Source organism: Peromyscus californicus, unplaced genomic scaffold (assembly GCF_007827085.1).
Source record: "Peromyscus californicus insignis strain IS unplaced genomic scaffold, ASM782708v3 Scaffold_8__1_contigs__length_139910024, whole genome shotgun sequence".
Taxonomy (NCBI): Eukaryota; Metazoa; Chordata; class Mammalia; order Rodentia; family Cricetidae; genus Peromyscus; species Peromyscus californicus.
Genome location: NW_026294606.1, coordinates 93,721,365 through 93,745,130, shown reverse-complemented (window position 1 = coordinate 93,745,130; position 23,766 = coordinate 93,721,365). Strand labels below are relative to the sequence as shown.

General features: G+C 48.9%; 1 protein-coding gene across 1 annotated transcript in view; it reads right to left on the bottom strand.

Annotated features, from left to right (window-relative positions):
• Pkd1l2 (polycystin 1 like 2) overlaps nucleotides 1-23,766 on the bottom strand; it is a 96,831-nt gene that overhangs the window by 12,852 nt on the left and 60,213 nt on the right. The window contains exons 28-38 of the mRNA XM_052729504.1: nucleotides 20,837-21,036; nucleotides 19,616-19,821; nucleotides 17,139-17,355; nucleotides 14,877-15,105; nucleotides 12,186-12,390; nucleotides 10,580-10,673; nucleotides 8,181-8,318; nucleotides 5,847-6,032; nucleotides 3,706-4,033; nucleotides 2,707-2,840; nucleotides 892-1,019 (exon numbers count right to left, since the gene is read on the bottom strand). Of these exons, the coding sequence (XP_052585464.1) occupies nucleotides 892-1,019; nucleotides 2,707-2,840; nucleotides 3,706-4,033; nucleotides 5,847-6,032; nucleotides 8,181-8,318; nucleotides 10,580-10,673; nucleotides 12,186-12,390; nucleotides 14,877-15,105; nucleotides 17,139-17,355; nucleotides 19,616-19,821; nucleotides 20,837-21,036 (2,065 nt within the window). The remainder of the gene's footprint in view (nucleotides 1-891; nucleotides 1,020-2,706; nucleotides 2,841-3,705; nucleotides 4,034-5,846; nucleotides 6,033-8,180; nucleotides 8,319-10,579; nucleotides 10,674-12,185; nucleotides 12,391-14,876; nucleotides 15,106-17,138; nucleotides 17,356-19,615; nucleotides 19,822-20,836; nucleotides 21,037-23,766) is intronic.

Genomic DNA, 23,766 nt, shown 5'->3' with positions numbered 1-23,766 from the left:
TTGAATCATAGGAGGTTAGGGTGAAGGTCAGGTGACAGACTATGGGTCTCAATTCAAGTTTTGGATTTGGGGGCTGAGAGTGCAGCTCACTGATAAACACTTGTCTAGCATGTAGGTGGCCTTGGATCCAGTTGACCTTGGTAAATAAGGTCTCTGGGCCTTAGTGTCATCCTCTGAATGCTGGAGCCAAGAGGACCTTTCTCTTGTTTAGAAAGAACATAACATCTGTGGTAGTTGGAATGTAATTGGCCCCCATAAGCTCATAGGGAGTGTCACTATTAGGAGATGTGGCTTTGTTGGAATAGGTACAGCCTTGTTGGAGGAAGTGTGTCACTGTGGGGGTAGCCTTTGAGGTCTCATATATGCTCAAGGCATGCCCAGTGTCTCAGACCACTTCCTGTTGCCTGCAGATCAAGATGTATTAACTCTCAGCTCCTTCTCCAGCACCATGTCTGCCTGCATGCCGCTATGTTCCACCATGATGATAATGGACTAAACCTCTGAACTGTAAGCCAGCCCCGATTAAATGGTTCCTTTATAAGGGTTGCCAGGTCATGGTGTCTCTTCACAGCAATAGAAACCCTAACTAAGATACATCCCTTAACCTAAGCCTTTTGAAAGGGTTAAAGTCAGAAGCCATAATACCGACCCAGATCCACCTAACCCTTGGAAGGACCAACACTGAGATGTCAGTTCAGTTCCTGGACAATACCAACTCTAGTCCTTCCTGCAACAGCCTGGATTGTCTCTCAGGACCAACAGAAGGTCTGCCTGCCAAGCACCTGGGGCAAAAAAAGCCTTTCCCTCCTGCCTCAGGCCCCACCATAGGAGGTGGGAAGGCAAAATGATGAGTCCATCCATCTCTGCCCACTGAGCCCTCACCCCCCTCACCTGCACCACCATGTAGTAGAAGAGGAAGAGGAAGTAAATGAGCTCAGCTGCTACCACGAAGGGGTGCCAGCCATCTGTGAAGAGGTATAGCCGCAGGCTTTGCAGGGTCGCGTGTGAGAAGAAGGTACCTGGCGAGAAAAGTGCCTCTGTTCACCTACCTGTTGCAGCCCCAGCTTCTGCCCAGACTCACATCACATAACTCAAGCAAGAAGACTAATGTCCTTAGGACAAGGAGATAGAGTGGACAAAGTTAGACACTGGCAGGCTGCCAATGACAGTGGACAATCCAGAAGGGACAGAAGGAGCTGCCCCAGAAGGCCCATGAGACCCCCAATCCATGGGGTTGGTTTGTGTGCACAGCACCTCTGCAGAGCCCATCCACCCAGAATCTTCCACCAGCCTCCCCACATTGCTCATTAGTGCTGTTTCCCCCACAGAGCTTCCCTGAAGATCATTTAATAGCCAATGTGCCAAGCAAGTCAACCTTCCTACGTGGCCAGATGGGGACACAGGAAAACTTCAGCTACACCTTTGAGTTGTCATCCGCTTATAAATCTTTCTTTTTTCTTTCAAGATATGATCTCACTGTACCCCTAGCTGACCTGGAACTCCCTAGAGAGACCAAGCTGGCCTCGAACTCACAGAGATCCACCTGCCTCTGCCTCCCGAGTGCTGGAATTAAAAGCATGCACCACCATACCATACTGTGTCTTTTCCTTACATTCTTTCTAGTTTTGTTTTTATTCTTTTCCATTTAAATTATTTGAGTGAAAAATGTTATTTTTGCTTTTTGAGACAGACTAATGTATCCCAGGCTGTCCTTGAACTTGCTATATAATCAAGGATGACCTTGGGATCTTGATTCTCCACCTCTGACTCCTGAGTACTGGGAGCACAGGCCTTTACCTACTTAGGTACCTGGCTTATGAGACAACATTTTAAGCCAGTTTGACAAGTAAAGCTATTACTGTCTGTGAATGTAAAGCTAGCCCTCAGGGTGACAGAAAGACAGGCTGAAATTAAGTTTCAGGCCAACAGGGGCCTTGTAGCAAAACCCTGTATATATATATTTTAAAATTTAGTGAGTGTGGATCTCATAAAAAATACACTGTACGCATCATACTGCATGCATGTCGGAAATTCTGAAAGAATAAAGCAATATGTCTTTAAATTTTAGGCTGAGTGTGCTCACCCTGTGGTCTCAGTAGTCAGAAAGTAGAGACAGTAAGATCAGTTGGAAGCCTGCCTGGGCTACATGAGACTCTGTCTCAAAACAAGCAAACAAATAAAATAGCAGTTGAATACTTTTAAATGTTCAGTGTTTAACAGAGAGGAAGCTGAGTTCTAGGCAAACTGAGCACTAGCTGAGGAGGCTTTAGGTTGATTTTGGTCTTGGTAGCTTGTAATTAAGATTTTTAAAAGATGGCAGATGGGGAGAAAGAATGAACCGGAAGTATAAAAAGCCCGTCAGGGAGGTGAGTGTGACTATTATGTGTGAATCTCTGGTCTCAGTTGTGTGAGTGCGGTTGGATGGCGATGTCAATGTGCCCCCTACTGTGGGATGAAGAGGTGGACAAGTTACCTTCACATTCCAACTGGATTCCCTTAAGATCGTGAAAGAAACCAGCCCACAGTAAAGAAGAAAGATAGGCGAGAATAGCATTGATGCTTTGCCTTTGGGGACCCAGGGCTTCATGACCTATTGCAGGCTGAACCCGCACCCCACCTTCCCTGGACCCCAGTCCCTGAGGCAGCAGGACTCAGCTAGGTTAGAGGGACAACCCAGGATGAGGATTTCCAGGAGAGATGGCTCACCCAGGCCACTATTCTCCAGTGTGAGCGTGACAATGCAGAACAGGTTGACGTTGGCATTGTAGACAGTGAATTCCACAAACACGGCTCTGGTCAGGGTGTCCAGCCAGCTGTTGTCGAAGAGATACTGGAGAATCCTGTGGAGGAAGGGCGCTTGGGTGTCCTCTTTCTCAGGAGGCTCCCTGGCCGTAAACCACCCCATGAGACTCAGGCTTACTGTCTACACCTTCTACTCTGCTCTGCTCCCAGGCCACACAGCCAGCTCCTGGGGATAGTCACCATTTGCCAGCCACATGGTGTTGTTGGCTTATGGTCTCCTGAGCATTAGAACAGAGTTTGTCAAAGGGGGTCCCCAGTCAACATTGTAGCATATTGTGAATACAGACTGTGAAGCTCTGGGTCACATGCATCAGAAAAGCTGGGTCATAGCTCAGGAATGTGTGCTTGGATGTGCCCCTTCCAGGAGGGTAGAATGCCTTTTTTAAGTCAAAGGGCACCATGTTAGAGGAACCTCGTGAAACACTGGGTCTCAGGCAGTAGCTGCAGCTGTGGAGATCCTCTGGGATGTCACCTTATGTGGGACCAGGGACCAGGTCCCAGAGAACTCAGCCTGGTGTGATAAAAAGAGCAATGTGTCCTGGGACTAGTTGGGAACTAGAGGGAACTGAGTTCAAATCCCAACTGCCTCTTGGGCAAGATAATTTCTTCAGGCCTTGGTCTCCTCATTCACAGTGGTGGTAAACATCAATGCCTCCACATAGAGAAAATGAAATTATGTGTGTGCACATGCATGTACTCTCAGTAATAATAGCTGCAGAGGGCCCTTCCCTTCAAGCCTAGAGATGCACAGTTTTTAGAGGCCTGAAAATACTACCTGAATGATTTGTATTTGCCTGTCCACTCCCACAGTGGCATGAATAAACTTGGCCCTTGCCTTATTTCGAAGGCTGCACTCTGGCAAATGGCTTCACTGAGCTAGAAAAGAATCAAGCCCATTCTTACCTTGAGGCACTTTGGCGATCAGCTCCCAAGGTGACCACATAGCCTCCTCCCCCGTACATGGTAAGTTTGCCCCACATGGGATAACCCTGGCGTTGGCTCTGGCTCTGGTATTGCCACACCCAAGGGAAGCCATTGCTGTTATTGTGGGCAGAGGCATTCCAGCCTTCTCCATAGTCTGCCAGGTCTTCAACATCCAGGGAGTATGGTGCATGGCATCCATCAAAAGAAGCCTGTAGCTGCTGGGCAACAGGGCAAGAGCCTTCCCGGACCCTCACTTGGCGAATGTGGGCACTGCCAACCAACTTGGAGTTCCCATCAGTGACAAAGCCTAGAGATGAGAACCAGGAGGGCAAGTGTGGCATCTGAAAGCATCCTAACACATCCCATGCTTCCCGACCAGATGTGAATATGATCATAGGTAGACCCATTAGAGACATAGCCAGAACAGCTCATGCCCAATAGCAGGCTGCTTTGCTAGAACATGGGCCTGCCCCTTTAAGACCCTGATCACTCTAGAGAGGCCAGAGCCTACAGCCTGAAGGGATTAGGCCACACCTCCATGCAGCTCTCTCTGGAACAGAACTGAGAAGTTATTCTGTGCTATGGCTTATGATCCTAACCAGTACTTGGCTCCTCCATGCTCTTTGTCCTGCATGCTATTCTGAACTAAATCACATTACACAAAACTTCCCACCCCCTAACACCTTATAAAAGTCTGATATGCCCTATGTTCTGGGGCTTGCCCTGCAGATTTCTGAGAAGACTCCTCAGGGGGACTGCTCCAGAATCTCTCTGAAGGCACTTCTCTGGTCTGCTCCTTGGCCCCCGCCATCCCTCTCATGGTGTCCCTCACCCAGCTCTCTCCCTCTCCCTCTCTCTCTCTCCCTCTCCCTCTCTCCCTCTCTCCCTCTCTCTCTCTCTCTCTCTCTCTCTCTCTCTCTCTCTCTCTCTCTCTCTCTCTCCCCCTCCCTCTCCCTCTCTCTCTCTCCCTCTCCCTCTCTCCTTCTCCCTCTCTCCCTCTCCTTCTCTCTCTCTCTCCCTCTCTCCATGGTCTCTCTATGTAGCCCTGGCTGTCCTGAACTGAAACTCATTCTGTAGACAGGACTGGCCTCGAACTCACAGAGATCCACCTGCCCCTGCCCATAAGTGCTGGGATTAAAGGCATGTGCCACCACCGCCCAGCTTCATTCTCCTTCCTAATGAAGCTGCTCTCCAGGTTTTAAAAGGAAGTCCTCCTTCCCTTGAAGGCCCTCTTCATGCTTGGCTCTCCCATATATGATACCATTTTCCGTCTAATATTCTCCCCCTATCTTGGGGCCAATTATGGTCTTGAGGCCCTTTCTCTGAATGAACCTCATTGCTGAAGGGTGAGTATGTGTCAGCTTCCTTTCCTGAACCAACCACTGCCACGCTATCATGAATGTATTTAGTACATCCATCCTTACCTCACCACTTCTCCATCTTGGACAGACTCCATGCTGTACATAAATTCTTTCTGGGGACTGTACCCCACCACTCTGTCAGTATGAACACCATCTGTGTCCTTCTCCCCAACCCACACTCTCAAACAGCCACCACATCCCAGTATCTCTGCCTCAGTCCCCATCAGATCTCTCTAGCATCCTGTCTCCAATACCCTTCACTCCAACCTCCCCACACTTCCAGAGTGAGGCTTCCTTGTGTAAACTTCTCCATGGTGCCTCTTGTCCAGGAGGATAAATGTGATCTTTAGAGCTCCGTCATAGCCGTGTCTCCCTGTCTCTTTCTTCCACACAACTTCACAGCAGTCCTTCACTCAGATACCCCATAGTGGTCACCCCGAGTGTTTTACAGTGGCATGGACTTGGCAGTCCCATGGTGTGCTGGCTTGGCTAGTCTCATGTCCTTTCTCCTGCCTGTACACTGTGTTTTCCTAGAGAGTTTATGTTTCCTACCTCCCATGCAAGATGCTCATCAGTTCACATCAGCCTCCTTTCTGATAGCTTGTCAAAGCATGTGGTCATGCGACTATCATGTTTTTAAGCTCTCAGTGACTTGTAACTGTTCCCACACACTTGCATGCACACACTTCCCACACTTCTTTCCCACACACTTGCATGCACAAAGGGGCCCGACACACTGCCTCATGGCATGGGGACTACCTGGGTGATGACCATATAGGTTCTTCACAAGAGTGGTGTTGGCCCATTCGAAGAACTCTCTGAAACCCAGCACAGCTGAGAAGCCTTGAGTGAAGCTGTGCTCCAGATGTCTGTTGAAGTGGTAAGCACTGGGGTCCCTTTGCCCATAGGCCACGAGCAGCAGCATCCACAGGAAGCCCAGGTAAGCTGGAAAGGATGCACAACCTGGTCAGGCAGGTCCTTAACTCCCACCAAGTTCAAAGAGGAAAAGGAATACAGATAGCTCAGAGCTGTGGTGGGCTTGCAGCCCAGCCGCTGCCACTCTGGCAACAGAAACAGCAGAGAGGAGGGAGGTGCACAGACTGGGAGGGAGGTCTGGCCACTTCCTCTCCACGTGCCCTTCATGAATGGTTCGACCTCTCTGTGGATGATTCCTCATCATTCAGATAATAATTTTAAGACCTGGGGTTGTGGTGGGGAGATCAGCTAATATTTATAAAGCATTTAGAACAAGACCCAACCAGGGAGTCACGCTCTGTGTTTCTTTTGAGACAGGGTCTCATGTCCCAGGCTGGCGGGCATTGAACCTGCTACATAGATGAGACTGGGTAGGAATTCCTGACCCTCCCAGTGTTGGGATTATAGGTTTGATCTGCTGTGCTTGACTTTCTTTTTAAAAACTTTTATTATTTGTGTGTGTGTGTGTGTGTGTGTGTGTGTGTGTGTGTGTGTGTGTGTGTGTGAGTGAGAGAGAGAGAGAGAGAGAGAGAGAGAGAGAGAGGACACGCATGGGCTACGGCATGTGTGTAGGTCAGAAGTTAGCACGAGGGAGTCCATTTCCTCCTTCTACCATGGATTTTAGAGAGTGAACTCGACTCGAGTAGCCAATTGCTAGACTCACTCTCATGCTGGGGATTGTCTGCGTGTGCTTGCTGGGTGAGGACTCTCCCCTGAACTGTTAGGCTTCCTTTTCCCTTTCTTCATGTGTGTGCCATGTATGCACATATGTATGAGTGCACGAGAGGATGATGTCACGTGTCCTGCTCTATCACTCTCCACCTATTCCCTTGAGACAGCGCCTGGCACTGAACCCATAGCTAGGCTGGCAGCTAACAAGCCCTAGTGCCTCCCATCGCACCAGGGTTACAGGTACATGCAACCACATCTGGATTTTTATGTGGGTGCTGGGAATCCAAACTCAGGGCCTCATGCTTGCAAAGTAGAGCCCTCTCCAGACCCCTATTCATGTTTTTAAGACAGAATTGTCAAAACTGGGCACCTGTCCTGATGGAAACAATGCAGTGCTGGAGCAGACATATATGGTCCCTGTGCTCATGACATTCACCCGCTTACTGGAGACCAGTTGGGAGTGTTTAGAAGGCTAGAAGCGCCCCTTTGTATAAAAAGATTTAGATCAGAAAGTCACACATAGCTGTGTGGTGGTAGTGCACGTCATTAATCCCAGCACTCAGGAGGCAGAGACAAGTGGATCTCTCTGAGTTCAAGGCCGGCCTGGCCTACAGAGTGAGATCCAGGACAGGCTCCAAAGCTACAGAGAAATCTGTCTCAAAAAACAAAAACAAAACAAGACAAAAAAAAAAAAAGTCACACATAACAATCCAACCAGGGGTGTAGATTCCTACTGAACCAGAACTTCCAGGCATGGGCTTGGGATCTGCACCATGAGGTACCACCACCACCGAGTCCCATGGTGGGCCTGGATGGACACCAATGATGATAATGCATAGGAGAACTGGTTTGTGGGGGGTTTCCCATTCTCCCCAAGGTTTCCGGCAGAACTGAACCATTGACTCTATTTCTTGCCTTCTCCCCCCTCCCTGCTTGCTGCACTTTCCTCCCACCTCTCTTCCCGGGATCACCTTGCTAGTGACATATGTCCACCCAGATCTGCTTTGGGGTAATCAGGCAGACAAACACTGTGGTTTGAGAGCCCCTGGCCTGGGCAATGGGGGATGGAGTCCTCTCTGAAGACACAATACTGAACTAAGAGTTAAAGACTAGGAAGAATCAGCCAGAAGGAAAGGTGAGAAGAAGGATGAGCACATTCCAGGCCAGCTGGGATGATGGAACAGATCAAAAGGCCCAGGCACAACCGAGGCACAGGATCCCAGGAGCCACAGAAACCAGTACTGAACTCAGGGCACTGGGAGCCAGGAGAGGGGAGTCAAGGGGTAGCCCACAGGAGGGAGCACAGACTTCATCCCAAGAGCTTGAGGGGTTTCAGGCAAAAGGGAGAAGAGAAACTGAGGCCTAGAAGCAGCAAAGGGCTCATCAAAGGACGGTCGGTGTCTGCTCCAGGATGTGCTGAGGGCCCAGGTACGGGGAGCTGCCCACCCAGGATTTCTCTGATGAGAGCGAACGCTTTCTGCTCCTTGAGGCGAGTGGTTTTCATCTTTTCGACGGCAGCGGCGAGAGGAGGCTGGTAAGCATTCTTGCTGCTGCGTCTTCGAGTTCGGAACAAAGCAGAGGGGCCTGTGGACACAGGGCACAGAGCAGTCCCCCTCATGACAGGGAAACCAGGTATTACCATTCTGATAGGTATACTACAGCCCATCCGTCTTTTGTGTTCATGCCCTCCTGCCTACCCTCCCCAGCTTCTGTCATCTACCTCCCCGCTGGTCTCCACATTTCCACTTATGACCTCACACCTGTCTCTCCAGGAGCAACACCAGTGACCTCTGTAAAATGACAAGGCAGATAGGCCCACTCTCCCGTTTTAAATCTCCAGACATCCCAGCATTGCTCCAGACCCTCCCAGTCCCTGCATGCCCTGCTCCCCAACCCTCTCCACCCTCTCCATGAGCTAATTCCTTCAACACAACTTCCTGAGCTCCTACCATAACGTTAGTAATCGCTACAGAATGAGCAGTTCTGTCCACCTCAAAGCCTTTGCAGGCATCTAGGGCTTAAGTCTTCCCTCCCCATACCCTCAAAGGATGGCTGGGGAAGCCTGAGGGTCTTATTCCTCTCCAGCCCTGTCCTCATCAGGCTTCCTTAGATGGCTGCTTATGCATTAACATGCTTCCCACATGGTCTATACCTGTCGGGACTATGACCTATTCCATTCAGCCAGTACCACTTGCCCAGGGATGTGCTTGGGATCGTGGACAGACTTAAAATGAACAAAGGAGACCTTCAGGGAGATGAAATGTTTTAAATCTCAATCACAACGATGATGATTACATAACCCTCTAAATTTACTAGATTCACTGAATTACATCCAACAGTGAGTGAATTTTATGTCAATTATGTTCTGAAGCTATTGCTGCCTGAAACACAGCCAGCTCTCCTTGAAGAGTCGCCCAATGAATGATGGAGTGAGTATCTGGTGGGTCTGGAAGCTGGTATCTCTTCAGAGAGAAATTACTCTTTTGTTGAGAAAGGACTTTTTTTTGTTGTTGAGAAATGGGCTTTTTTTGGAAGTGCAAAGACAAAATTTTAGCCTAGAGTGGAAGATTACAAGTCTGGGGCAGGGTGAACCTCTTCGCGCTCATGTGCGCACTAGCTCCTGATTTATCTTCCCTGAGGCCAAGGTCAGTTATTGATTCTGTTTTGTTTGCTCATCTGTCTGAGAAAAGCTCTTCTCCAGGTCCTTTGAGAGTTTCACTGGGAAGAGGGCACTAACCAGGGGCCTCTCAGACCAGGGTTCTGCATAGCTGTTTCCACAAATCTTTATTTACCAAAACCAACAGGGACCGTTGGGCCCCTTGGCTATGGACTGCAGACATTTCGTCCCAGAAGTCTGATTTACAGCCACTTCCTGAAGCCTGCCGGTGAGCTGACGGAATGCTTTGTTTTCACTGGAAATCTCAGGGACCCACATCTTGGTAAAGACTGTGGTTGGGGGCTGAGGATGTAGCTCCCTTGTTTGAGTGCCTGCCTAAGTTGTGCTTGCCCTGGGTTCTGTGCCAGCACCACATACTAGCTTGGTGGCACATGCCTGGAGGTGGCAGTGCGGGGAGGTAGGGGATCTAAAGTACAAAGTCATTCTCAGTAGCATACCAATTCCAAGGCCAGTCCAGGCTATGTGTGGTTCTGTCTCTAGAAAGAATAATACAGCCTGCCTGACCCCAAGGGCACACCCCTGACTAAAAGGTCCTGCCTGATCCCCAAGGGCACACCCCTGGCTAAAGGGTCCCGCCTGGTCCCCAAGGGCACACCCCTGACTAAAGGGTCCCGCCTGGTCCCCAAGGGCACACCCCTGACTAAAAGGTCCTGCCTGGTCCCCAAGGGCACACCCCTGACTAAAAGGTCCTGCCTGATCCCCAAGGGCACACCCCTGACTAAAGGGTCCTGCCTGGTCCCCAAGGGCACACCCCTGACTAAAGGGTCCTGCCTGGTCCCCAAGGGCACACCCCTGACTGAAGGGTCCTGCCTGATCCCCAAGGGCACACCCCTGACTAAAGGGTCCTGCCTGGTCCCCAAGGGCACACCCCTGGCTAAAAAGTCCTGCCTGGTCCCCAAGGGCATGCCGCTGGCTAATGGATTGTGCTGAGTTATCAGAAAGAAAGGATGGAAGGGAAGGAATAAGACTGCTCAGGGACTAGGCAAGGTGTCTCTTGTCTGGCTAGTTTGGGATGGCTGATAAATCCTGTGTGGAGGCTGGTGGGGGATAAGTTCTGGGGAGTGCCCAAGGCCCAGGACACTTCCTAGACGTTCTCTGCAGACCTAGTCAGCCTTGCCAGACCACTGGGTGGTCGGGCCCCTGTCTCTACACACCAGGGTCCTATTACCTGGACCAGACAGATGTCCTGGCAACGAGGGCAAAGTCTCTTCATCATCCTCTCTCTTCAAGACCAGCGCAAAGAAAGCAGAGAAGCCCAGGACCTGGAAATCACCCTGTGTGAGCCCCAACCTGCAGAGATTTCTCAAGGTCTGAGAGATAGGGACTGAGTGATAAGCAGTCAGGTGGGAACCAGCCATCCCCACAGAGGGAGGCCATTATGAGGAGGGAGGGCTACCACCTGTCAGAAAGGCTGACACATCTCTAAACTTCCCAGAACTTCCCACTTGCTGCCCAGCTGCCCTGAACATCTCTCACTTCTAACTCTGAAGAATTACTGCCTCCACCTCACCCCATCCCTGTACCCCTGCATCAGCTGACACAGCCTGCCACATCTGTGTCTGCTATGTCCAAGCAAAAGAGATCCTGTGGTTCGGTTAGGAACACTCAGGACACACCCCGCTTTTACTAGTATTCTAGCCTTGGCTAGTGGAATTGTCACGAGGCTTTTGAATCTTATCAGAAAGACCATTCAGGACTGCGGATGTAGCTCAGGAGGCAGAGTGCTTGCCTAGCATGCACAGAGCCCTGATTTGACCTCTAGCATTCTACATCAACAGAGCAGGATGGCACATACCCAGAATCCCAGCATTAGGGAGGTGGAGCGGGCAAATCAGAAGTTCGAGGCCAGCCTCAGCTAAATAGTTTGTGACCACCTTGGGCTACAGGACCTTATCTATAAGTAAATACATACATATAATTCAGGGTAGAGCGAGAGTCAAAGGGTAGATGGGGGAGGGGATTGAGATGTCCTACAGGAGTAAAGATTCCAGTAGCTGGTTATGACAGTAGTGCATATCTGTAGTTTCAGCACTTGGGTAGCTGAGGCAGGAGGACTGCCATCAATTCAAAGTGAACCTGGACTACATACTGAGTCCCAGGCTAGCTAGGGCTGCATGGGAAGACCCTGTTGCAAAACTAAGTAACCAAACATTATAGAGTCCCTTAATGGTCACTCTCCTCTTACAGTCCCCTGGTTCCCTGATGACTGCCAACTGCCAGACCCTTCCAGAGGCAGATCTGTCCCTGCTCCCCGCTAGATCCAAGTCTAATATGCTACCACATAACTTATATCTCAGGAATAGGAGCAAGTGTCTGAAGGGCGCACCCTCTACATTGCAGTCCTCTCTCAGAATCAGAAGTATCTGAGGATTGAGATACACACACATGGGTTATGGAGAGATGTCCGTGATCTTTTTGGTGGAAGTGCTGGAGGTAGGACCCAGGACCTTGCACATGCTGTGCAAGCTCTCTACTTCTGAGCGGCATCCCCAGCTATATGACTTCTCACCTATAAATTTTCCCACAATGCTCAGGGTGATGGTGATGATGAAGTATTAGCTCCCCAGTACAGCCCTGTACTAAGGGACAAGTCCTTTGGGCTATTAGATACTATCTCCATTATCCTGCTCTGGGGCCAGCACAGAGGTAGCATCTCATGTGTTTGTTAAGTGAATAAAAGACATAATAGCCATGCTTGAAAATGAACTGCTCACAAGAGGGTAAAGGCAGATAAAAAGCACATGGGCAGCCACTTTGAAGGGGGGTGTTCTGACCTTCAGGGGCTGGGTGATGAACACGCTCTCCACAAAGGACACAGCCATGGACATGAGCCACCTGAGAGAGCTGGCCCTTCCGTAGTGCAGGCCGTAGAGCATAGTGAAGAAGGCCGCCACCCCGCTGGTGGTCGCCACCAGGAGCCAGCCCACCAGGACACACCACCAGGGCAGGCCACGAGCAGACTTGCTGACCCGAGGAGTGCTGCAAAAGAGAGAGTGATACATACAGTCAGGGTGGCACCCGAAGACCCACGTTCAAATCCCACTCTGCCTTCATCCTCCAAATGACCTCGGGCAAGCTGCTTAACCTCAGACAATCTGTTTCTCCTCTGTAGCTTGTGCCTGCCTGGAAGAGCAGTTCTCTAGGCTGCCCTTTCGTCCATTGCTGGCTAGGGGGCTGTCCCTAACAGCAAGCCTAGAAGGCTGGTTCTATGTCATGAAAAAAATCTTTTCTTATGAAAAAAAGTTTCATCATACAAAAGTCATCAAGCCAACAACCCCCCCAGGCACCCATCAGCTGGTTTCAACAACTGTCCCTATCTTGTCTGGCGTATTCCATCAGTTCCACACCCTCCTTTTTCCTTTTGGAGGAAGGATATTAAAAACACATTCTGGCCATAATCCAAAATCACCTCAGATTACCTCAGAATGCATCTCAAGAAGGGTCATTTTCTGACTAAATTATCATACTATTGTTCCACCTAAGATTTTTTGTTGTTGACCACCAAAAACTATGTGTGTGTGAGCTATGGAAAGACAGCCCATGGGCTTCCGGCATCCTAGGTGAATGTGTTACCACTGAGCTATATCCAACACACACACACACACACACACACACACACACACACACACACACACACACTGAGAAAAGGTCTCACTAAATTGCCCAGGATCAGGCTGGAGAGATGGCTCAGTGGTTAAAACCACTTCCCGGCTCTAGCAGCAGACTGGAGTTTTCAGCTCTCAGCAGCTACACCAGGTGCCTCACAAACACTTGTAACTCCAGCTCTAAAGGATCCAACACTCTGCTCTAGCCTCTGGGCATTCATAAAAACACAAACACATATATAAATAAAACAAAATAAATCTATAAAAAAAAGAATATCGGAACAAATTGAAAAGGAACGCAGAGCCAGATGTGGTAGATCCCAGGACTCAGGAAGCAGAGGCAGGTGCAGCATCTCTGTAAGTCTGAGGCCAGCCTTGTCTACATAGTGAGTTCTAGAACACCCAGGGCCATAGAGAGAGACCCTGTCTCAAAACAACGGAAACAACAACAACAAAAAAAAAACCCCAGGAATTTAGGTGCTGGAGATATGGCTCAGTGGTTAAGGAGACTGGCTGTTCTTCCCGAGGACCTGGGTTCTATACAGCACCTAAATGATGGCTCACAACTGACTATGCCTCCCAAAGCCCTCTTCTGGCTGCTGCAGGCACATATATTGGGGGCACAGACACTAAATACAGGCAAAACAAAACAAAACAAAAACCCACTGGCTAGTTTTATGTCAACTTGACACAAGCTAGAGTCATCAGAGGAGGGAACCTCAACTGAGAAAATGCCTGCATAAGACTGAGCTGTAGCAAACCTGTAGGACATTTTCTTAATTAGTGATGATGGGGGAGGGCCCAGCCTATTGCGAGTGGTACCATCCCTGGGCTGGTGGTCTCAGATTCTATAAGAAAGCAGGCTGAGCAAGCCATGAGGAGCAAGCCAGTAAGCAGGTCCCCTCCGTGGCCTCTGCATCAGCTCCTGCCTCCAGGTTCCTGGCCTGAGTTCCTGTCCTGACTTCCTCCAGTGATGAACAGCAAAGTGGAAGTGTAAGCCAATAAACCCTTTCCTTTCCCAGTTTGCTTTTGGTCACGGTGTTTTGTCACAGCACTAGTAGCCCTGACTAAGACACTCAGGTGTCAGCCTTGAATTTACTGTGTAGCTCAAGCTGGCTTTGCATCTTCCTGCTTCAGCCTCCCTAGTATTTGGGATTATAGGATTGTATATCAGGCCTGGCACACTGACTGCTGTCATCAAATAACCTGTCTTCAAGTTTACTGATTATTTTTGTTTGGTGTTTGAGGCAGGGTTTCACTGTGTTGCCCTAGCTGTCCTGGAACTAGCTCTGTAGACCAGGCTAGCCTTAAACTCACAGAGATCTGCCTGCCTCTGCATCCCGAGTGCTGGGATTAAAGTTGTGTACCACCACCACCTGACTTTACTGATTATTAAAAAAAAAAAAAAAAAGAAAGAAAAAGAAAAGAAAACTTGCAGAGAAATTCCCTGGCATGCACAAGGATGAGATTCAACCCCCAATACCGCAACAAACAAACAAAAATCAAATAAATAAAAGAAAATATCCTTTAAGTTTGAACTAGGAGCTATGTATTTCAATCAGATAATGCAACTGAGGCTCTGAGAGACCGAGGCCCTGCTCCAACACTGCAGACTGGGGAACAACTGACGTGAATATGGTCGTGAACTGCAAAGTTGTGTGCAAAGGGCTGAGTATCTTCCAGCAAGTAGCCCTGTCCCATTAACCCCTGCTGGCTTTGAGGGTACCCAAGGGAGTCCTGAGTCCCTCCTGCTTGCATGGTCTGAGTGGACAGCTTTCCAAGGCTGGTCAAGGTGCCCCAGCCCGTAGCCCCAGGCAGGAGAGGGCAGACGTCCATTCAGCACCCTGGGAAGTAGATTACCTGGCATATGCTATTGCTGGGGTGCCAGGCTGTCCCCAGAGGTGGCCCTTCAGGACACGCAGCTGCTTGAGGGCCTGGGCATGACTATGGTGATGCAGGAAGCCTTGGGGCCCCACCAGCCGCAGCTCCCTCTCCACATGCTCCAGTTGAAGGTAGAGACACTGCCTGGAGATGCTGTCCTTCCAAAGCCCACTCACCGCCAGCTTGGGCTTGGGGTGCCATGTGCTCTCTGGGGGACAAAGGGGAAGGTGACCAGATAGTGGTGAGTGACAACGAACCAGCTACAATAAAAACAGCAAGGGCAGCAGTTTTGAGCTCACCGGCTGCACGCCAGGTGCACTGGGGCTGGGCTCAAACAGCCAGCTAGGGGATTTTGGCTTTTTATCAGGGACAGTTTGAACAAGCCCTTGCTTACAAAGAGGAGAGTGCACTTTCCCATGCGCCCTGCTTCAGCAGTGACTGCAAGTGACCATTAAATTACATCCGTTTACCTTCTCTCTCTCTCTCTCTCTCTCTCTCTCTCTCTCTCTCTCTCTCTCTCTCTCTCTCTCTCTCTCAGAGTGGACTGTGAGTCCCCTCAATTAAATATTTTCCTTTTAAGAGTTGCCATGGTCATGGTGTCTCTTCACAGTAATAAAAGCCCTAACAAAGACATTCCTCCACCATGTGGGTCCTGAGGATTGAATTCAGGTCGTCAGGCTTGGTGGCAAGCCTCTTTACCCACTGAACCATCTTACTGGCTCCCCATCTGGAGTCTTTGCCTTCTATGTGGTTAGACTTAAATTTAAGTCCAGTTTTGCCCAGTGCCAAAGATGGGGTAAGTCTCGGTCTTCTGTTCTCATGTTTTAAAAACATTTATTTTTATTGTTTTTTACTCATGTATGTGTGTGTGAGTGCTATAGAGGCCAGAAGAGGGTATTGGCCCCCACGGAACTAGAGTTACAGGCAGCTGTAACATGGGTTCTGGGAACAGTATTTGGGTCCAAGAGAAGCAGACACTTATCCACTGAGCAATCCCGCCAGCCTTGCTTTCACTTTTTTTTTTAATTATTAAAATGAAACCTGTCAAATGAACCAGGTGTGGTGGTGCTTGCACGCCTGTAATAACAATTCCAGGTCAGTCTGATCTATGGAGTGAGACCTGTCTCACAAAACAAACACCATTTCAAACATCCAGAAGAGAAAAAGATTTGGAGCAGCGTGCCCTGTCTCCAGGCTTCCACGTGGTCTTTCCACGTGGGTTTACTGTTTGAAATGCCCAGGCCGGCCTGGAACTCAGCATCGTCCTGCATCAGTCTCCTGAGTCCTGGGGTTATAGGCTTGTACCCCCACATCAGGCGACTTGGCAGCACAGTCAGCAGCTCAGACCATTTCATGACATAAATGATTGCCTTTCTGCCCGAGATGAAGGCTTCAAAAGGCTGCACGATCCATGCTGGACAGTGGTGGTGCATGCTTTAATCCCAGCACGTGGTTGGAAGAGGCAGACAGATCTCCACGTTCAAGGCCAGCCTGGTCTGCAGAGTGAGTTCCAGGCTAGCCAGGGCTACACAGAGAAACACTGTTTCAAAGTGGGGGGGGGGCGCTGCACATTAACATCAAAATAAAAATACATAAATAAAAAACTAATAATATGAGTTGTTAAGATGCTTAACAATAATCCCATCCAATGGTCATTTTCCCTGATTATATTAGGAACTGATCTCCTCCTCTTCCTTTTCATCTTTTTTTTGGGGGGGGTTTTGAGACAGGGTTTCTCTGTGTAACAGTTCTGACTGTCCCAGAACTCCCTTCGTAGACCAGGCTGGCCTTGAACTCACAGAGATCTGCCTGCCTCTGCCTCCCAAGTACTGGGACTAAAGGCATTCACCACCATACCAGCCTAAGAGTGCTTAACTATCACTTTCTGTTGTTTGTTTTAAATCACAGAAGTAACATATTTATAATAAGGAACAAAACGAGGGTCGGGGAGATGGTTCAGGGGACACAGATCCCTGCTGCCAAGCTTGATGACCCGAGTTTGCTCCCTGTGACCCACAAAGTGGAGGGACCAATCACACAAACTGTTCTCTGACATCAAAGCATGATCTTACCTCAGACAACAATAAATGTAATCATTTTGTAAAGGACTGTGAAGCTATGTGTGCTGGTACACACCTGCAATCCCTGGCATTTGGGAGATGGAGGCAAGGTCCTGATTTCCTGGCTACCACCCGGTTCCACAGAACCACTTCCTTTGGCACAGGGCAGGGAAGGACTTACCTTTCAGTTGTACAGACCCATGTGTGGAGGTGAAAGGGTCCTCTCTCTCTTTGGCTTCCTCCCAGAACCCCTGTCCTGTTGTGCCCTCTGGACAGACAAGGTCTCCCATTAAGGCCAGGAGGTAGTTAATGTCCATCTGGTTCAAAGAGTCCCAGCCTGAGGCTGGGGGCGGCACCTTCAGAGCTTTGAACAGTGAGCTGAGGAGACTCCATATACCCTGCAAAAAGCCCAGGGAGGTGAGGGGGCATGAGCAAGGGCGTGTGGCATAGAAGCCAAGAGCATGTGCCCTGAGCTGCGTGTGTGATCTGTGTTGAACTATAGCTCTGTGCTGCAAGCCACAGGAAAATGTAATGGAATTCAGCTACTATCACAAAAGCTACTCCTTGGAAAAGTCTTAAGAAGTCTAGGTGATACTTTAGCTTTTGTATGTATATTAGCTGGTTCCTACAATGATTTTCTTGTAATGTTATGTGTGCTTCCAAGAACTCCTAACTGTATCTATCTAAAATGCCTATTCAAGCATCCAAGGCCAAACGATCTCCTGAACTAAGGTAACACCCTTGTGGAAACGATGCCTGCTCCCTAGGTCAGGCGGATAGCCTTCTTTCTTGTGCGACCTGAGACCCTCCTTTTCTATTACTAACATTATAGACTCCTCACTTCTTACTAACCACTTCTAGGAATGTAGTTTGAGCACACAAATTCCCTTTTTCTGATATACTGACTGATCATGATCATTAGCTCTCAAATTGACCTTCTTCTTTACCACTCCCCTTTTGGGTTGTAAAAGAAAGCCTGGTGGTCACTGCCTGAGGAAAACTCTCTCTTTTTTTTTAATTTTCTGGAGCTGAGGACCGAACCCAGGGCCTTGTGCTTGCTAGGCAAGCACTCTACCACTGAGCTAAATAAATCCCCAACCCCTCTGAGGAAAACTCTTATCTGCCTTTATGACCCTGTAAGAATTCAAGTCTGGTGACCTTGCTCTGCCAGAGGATGGCTATTGTTTGGGTTTATAACTGTACGCCTCAGAGACTTGAAAGGAGGAGAGAGATAAGGAGAGAGAGGAGGATTTTGAAGATAGAAATTGAGGACAAGATGGAGAAGAGAAAAGAGAATGGAAGAACTAGGTGGGTAAGAACTGGAGAGGAACAGACTAGATGGGGAAGAACTAGGTTGAAGGGCTAGAAGACAGTACTAGAGGAATGAGATGGAAGATGAGGAAGAGCCAGATGGGGAAGAACAAGATGAGGAAGAAGATGATGAGAAAGAAGGAGATGGGAGAGGAGCTGATATGGGAAAGAACTAGATGGATGAGAACCTAGAAGGGACAGAATTAAGATAGAGGGGACAGCAGATAAATATAGAGAGAAATCAGGCAAGAAAGGAGCTAGGCACGAGAGCAGAGCAGAAGCTGTGTAGAGAGAGAACTGACACAGAATAATAAAGTATACGGACTAAGGAGTTTTGTGTAAGTAGATTCATTTCATATCATCAAAGATTAAATTATCAGCTGGTTGTAGATTCTTCCTGAACCCTGGGAGGGGACTACTGAGGGGCTGGACCCTGATAGTCCTCGTTAGCTCCACCCTCTGAGGCATGAGGATCTGCAACCACTAAAATATCTCTTCCAGGACTTGAGTAGACGCAGTCCAGGCTGCATTACTCAAATGACTGCACACAGCAAGTGTTCTATAAAAGATTAGCAAGCGCATGAGTGCAGGGAAAACATGTCTCTTTTGTAAGCTTCTAGCCTGGGGGTGGGGGTGGGGGGCTGCAATACAGCACTATCCTTAGAACCACACTGCAGCCGTCTTCAGTTCTTCTGGGCCTGCTCACAACAGAGCACAACAGCTGCCCTGTTGACTCTTACCTTCCCTAGCTGAAGGACGGGTAGGGAGGGTCACGGGGCTCTCCATTCCCAAGCAACCCCATGCAATTCTGGCATAACTGCATATGGTCCTGGGGGAGAGGCTAGAGGATACTGGCAAGGAAGGAGGGGAGGGGCTCCATCTACACAGCCATAAAGAAGCCATAGTTACTGCCGCCTGCTTTAAGGTCACATGCTCCTGTCTGTCACACCCCTCACCATTGCTCTATAAATGTGCCTATAATGGACTCATTGCTTTCCCCAGGTGAATTTTGATGGCCTCATACTTTGGTTTGCCATTGGAGCCTCAGAGGAGGGTGAATATTGCTTATGTCTCCCCCAGGGAAGGAATTTTAGCAACAGAGTTTCCAGTCGGGTAGTGTATCTTACACACAACAGATGCTCAAAAAGTGTGCCTGTGTGTGAGCACATATCATGTGTGTATGTGAGATGCATGTCAGGCTGCATGTTTTCAGCTGGTGAATCCTGGCAACTGTCAGGCAGTCCAGGCTGCCAGGCGCCATGCACCAGCCTGCACTTCCTCTACTACCAGCTTTAGAGAGTCCCTCCGTTCCTACACAAGCCGAGGCTGAGGACATGCCTCGGTCACTGTTTCAGGTGTCAGATGTCCCTCCTCCATGGGCTGCGGCAAGGGAGTCAGGTTGGGGGGTCCCTGTTCCCGTTTCCCATCCTTCTCCAGGGGGAGCCGAGGCCGGGTATTCCGAAAGATCTGGACAATCAGGAGGTTGATGGGGAACACAAGGATGGAGCTCTCCAGCCCGATCATCACCTCCTGCCAAGTGAACTCAATTTTGCCTGGGGAAGAAGGAGGGAAGGAGAGGTCAAATGGAGACATGCCCCAAGTCCAGTCCCCTCCACCCTCTCATCAGAAGGCAGCTACACAGTGAAGGACCAACCAAGCACAACTCCTGGGAGGTCACCTGAAAGATGTCTACCCAGCCCCTAAGAGGCCCGTAGCTTACCCAGGATCGTGGGTCAAGCCAGATAGTCCACACCGACAAGGCAGTTTACCAAGAGCCTGGGCCACGTGGCTCAGCTTACTCTGAGGGGCCCAGAGGCTAAGGTCAGCTGTGCAGGTACATGGCCAACCACATCTATTTGGTCCCAATGAAGACTAAATCAAGGGGGTGGAGGAGACAGCGCAGTCTGTAAGGTGCTTACCATGCAAGCATGGGGACCCGAACCCCGCGATCCCAAGCACCACTGTAAAACGCCAGGGGTGGTGGCACCTGCTTGAAATCCCAGTGCTGAGAGGAGGCACATGCAGATCCCTGGGACATTTTAGCCAGCCAGTGTAGCCCAGGTGGCAAGCTTAAGGCCCCTGTCTGCAAAAATGAGGTGACTGAGCTGGGCGGTGGTGGTGCATACCTTTAATCCCAGCACTCGGGAGGCAGAGGCAGGAGGATCTCTGTGAGTTCAAGGCCAGCCTGGTCTACAGAGCGAGATCCAGGACAGGCACCTAAACTACACAGAGAAACCCTGTCTCGGGAAAAAAAAAATGAGGTGACCAGCTCCTGAAAAACAACACCCAAGGCTGAACTCGGATTTCCACGTGCCTGGAAACGAACGTGTGCGCATGCACATGTGCACACAAGACAAAGACAAGTCAGGCATGGTGGCACACACCTATGATGGTTAGTGAGTGAGTCTGAGACCAGCTTGGTCCACAGGGTAAGACTTTGACTCAGAATATCAAACCAATCAAACAAAACTAAAAAAAAAAAACCTCCTCTAGATTGAAGTGGTCTTGCTGGGCCAATGAGACTGGTACCCAGCAGCCACAGCCATCAGAAGTAATGCTGAGATTTACCCAAGTCCATCTTCTGCTCAGCTGGGTCCTTGGGGACACCCCAGAACATGATGCTGGTCAGCATGGTGCAGAGAAGCAGTGAGAAGCAACAGGACACCCTCTGCACACGTGTGAAGCTGCTCCGGGGAGAGTGACAGAAGACTGAATACCAGATGTGTCCGTCCTGGAAGCCCGTGGAGGTTTTTGTGAAAAACAGGTGGCTGTGGGTGGGGCAGATGAGAGAGACGGGTGGACGGGCATTTAGGGAGACAGGTATGCAGAAGGACTGGTCTCTTAAGAGCAAACTGATTCACCTGTAAGATTTAGGATGTTTGGGGGCCAGCAAGCTGGTTCAGTGGGCAAAACCCCTTACTACAACACAACTATGAACCATGTTTTAAAAAAGCTGGAGTAGATGGTTTGTTGCTACTGAGGGGCCCAGCCTCCAGCAGGTCAGAGAAACTGGAGAGGAAATGTGGAGTAGGTGAACACTGGACAGACAACAGACACACATGGGAACTTTATCTGAGGGCCAAAGCTGAATTCATTTCATTTTTCTCTCGGCTGGTTGTTCTTACTCTGTTCTCTTTCTGTGCTGTTCTCTACCCTGATGTTTTCTTTCTTCTTCCCAGTTCTTCTAGATCTTTCCTGGTGTTCTCCTTTTTGTTTCGTCCCTGATGGTTCCCTTCTGTTTCTTTTCTGATGTTTTCCCTTCTACATCTTTCCTTCTCCCAGCTCTTATTTTCCCCTTATCCCTTTTATACTTCCTAATCCAAAGATTTCTATGCAAGAGAAGATTACCTCATAACCACAAGTTACATATTTTCCAAAAACAAAGTGAAATCTTTACATAAGAGGAGATCACATTAAGAGCACAAGTTACATGTTTTTCTTAGAGCCCACAAGTAGTTAAATGGTTTTCTTTGTATTAATTTTCTCATCATAACATCTTCACCCTGCCAGGCAGTGGTGGCGCACACCTTTAATCCCAGCACTCGGAAGGCAGAGCCAGGTGGATCTCTGAGTTCAAAGCCAGCCTGGTCTGCAGAGCGAGATCCAGGACAGGCACCAAAACTACACAGAGACACCCTGTCTCAAAAAACAAACAAACAAAAACAAAAAAACAAAAAAACTTCATCACAAAGCAGTGATTCTTTATAACTGATTAACAAAGTTTTAGGCAAGCTAAACACATTTCAGCCAGTTCCTTTTGTGCTGGCAGGTGGCTGTTTGCAGTTTCTGTGTAGCAGATTTCTATTTTCTACTCTAGAGGAACGTTAAAACAAGTGGTCAGTTCACCATCTATTTTCCTTTACACACAATAGAATCATTTAATTTCCTTTCATAACTTTGTTTTTTCAAGGTACATACTGGGGCCTGTGATTAATTCTGTAAGTTACATGACCAAGGAACTCAGGCCAAACCCTGGGTGTAGGGACATAATTGCTCTTTTTGATCATCAGCCTGTTTTTCCACAGGCAGAATTTATGGGTCTAAAATACATGAAACTTCCTTGTTATTATTTTCCATCCTCTGCAAATCTCACATCTAGGAGAAGATGAGAAGGTGACTTTTAGCCTATATTTGCCTTTTTTGTATCTCTTATTGGCGCAATTGGCAGGATAACCTAAACCATTTCCTTGATCATCTTTACTAACTGTCCTAACTACCTATATCTTTTAGGCTAACTCAGAAAATCCAATTAAATCACAGATCTAACTAACTAATCACCATTGCTTATAAAAATCATCTTCATTATGATCTGCAAGTAAACTGCCCAGCGAGGAGTGGGATTTTCCCAGGAAACAATCACACTGTATTAGATACGGTAGGATCCCTTCACATGGTAATCCCACCATGCCGAATACAGCAGGAACTCGGCAGCAGCAAGCAGGAGGAAGGACAGCAGAAGCAAGGGGCAGGGGAGCTCTGGAGACAATCCTCCCAGGGCTTGGCTCTCCAAGATGCACCCAAAGTAGCTTTGCTATCCTCTGAGTTGTATCCCATAAATTCCATTGCTGCCTGCAGCTCCTCTGACATGACCACAGATAGTCCGTAACCCCTGCCACTCCTAAGACAACATGGGAGATGCAGACAGAATATCTCAAGTAAGCAGCAGGGAGCCTGCCTTAGAAACAAGGGGAGATGGCTCGGTGGTTAAGAGCACCTGCTGCTCTTCCAGAGGTTCTGAGTTCAATTCCCAGCAACTACATGGAGGCTCACAACCATCTCTACTGCAATCTGATGCCCTCCTCCAGCATAAAGTCATACATGCAGATAGAGCGTGCGCGCGCGCGCGCGCGCGCACACACACACACACACACACACACACACACACACATATATATGAAATAACTCTTTAAAAAAAGAAAGAAAGACAGAAACAAGGTTGGCCTGGGAGATGGCTCAGGAGCTAAGAGCACCATGCTCTGTTTAAGAGGACCTAAGTTCGGTTCCCAGCACACATATGGCGGCAGCTAACAGTCGTTTGTGACTCAAGTTCCAAGGGATCTGACACCTTTTCCTGTCCTCCACAGGTATTGTATGTACAAGATGCACAGACACACATACAGCCAAAGCACTCATACATGTAAACTCTCAAAAAAGTGGAAGGAAAAAACCAATTCTCAGAAAGTTGTTCTCTGACACAAATGCCATTCTATGGATAGACACATGTGTGCACCACAGGCACATTTACACAATTAGCAGATTGTGATTTACTTTTGAGATAGCCTGCCACTTTCTCAGTGCTGGAATTACAGGCATGTGTTACCACACTCAGCTGATATGGTGCTGGGGACGGAAACCAGGGCTTTGAGCATGCTAGGCAAGCATTCTTCCAACCGGGCAATGTCCACAGCATGCATGCAAAGAGAGCCACCTTGGAGTCCTAGCCTCCCTCCTACCCAGCACTGTGACCTCAGGCAAGTGACATCATTCTTTACACCTCA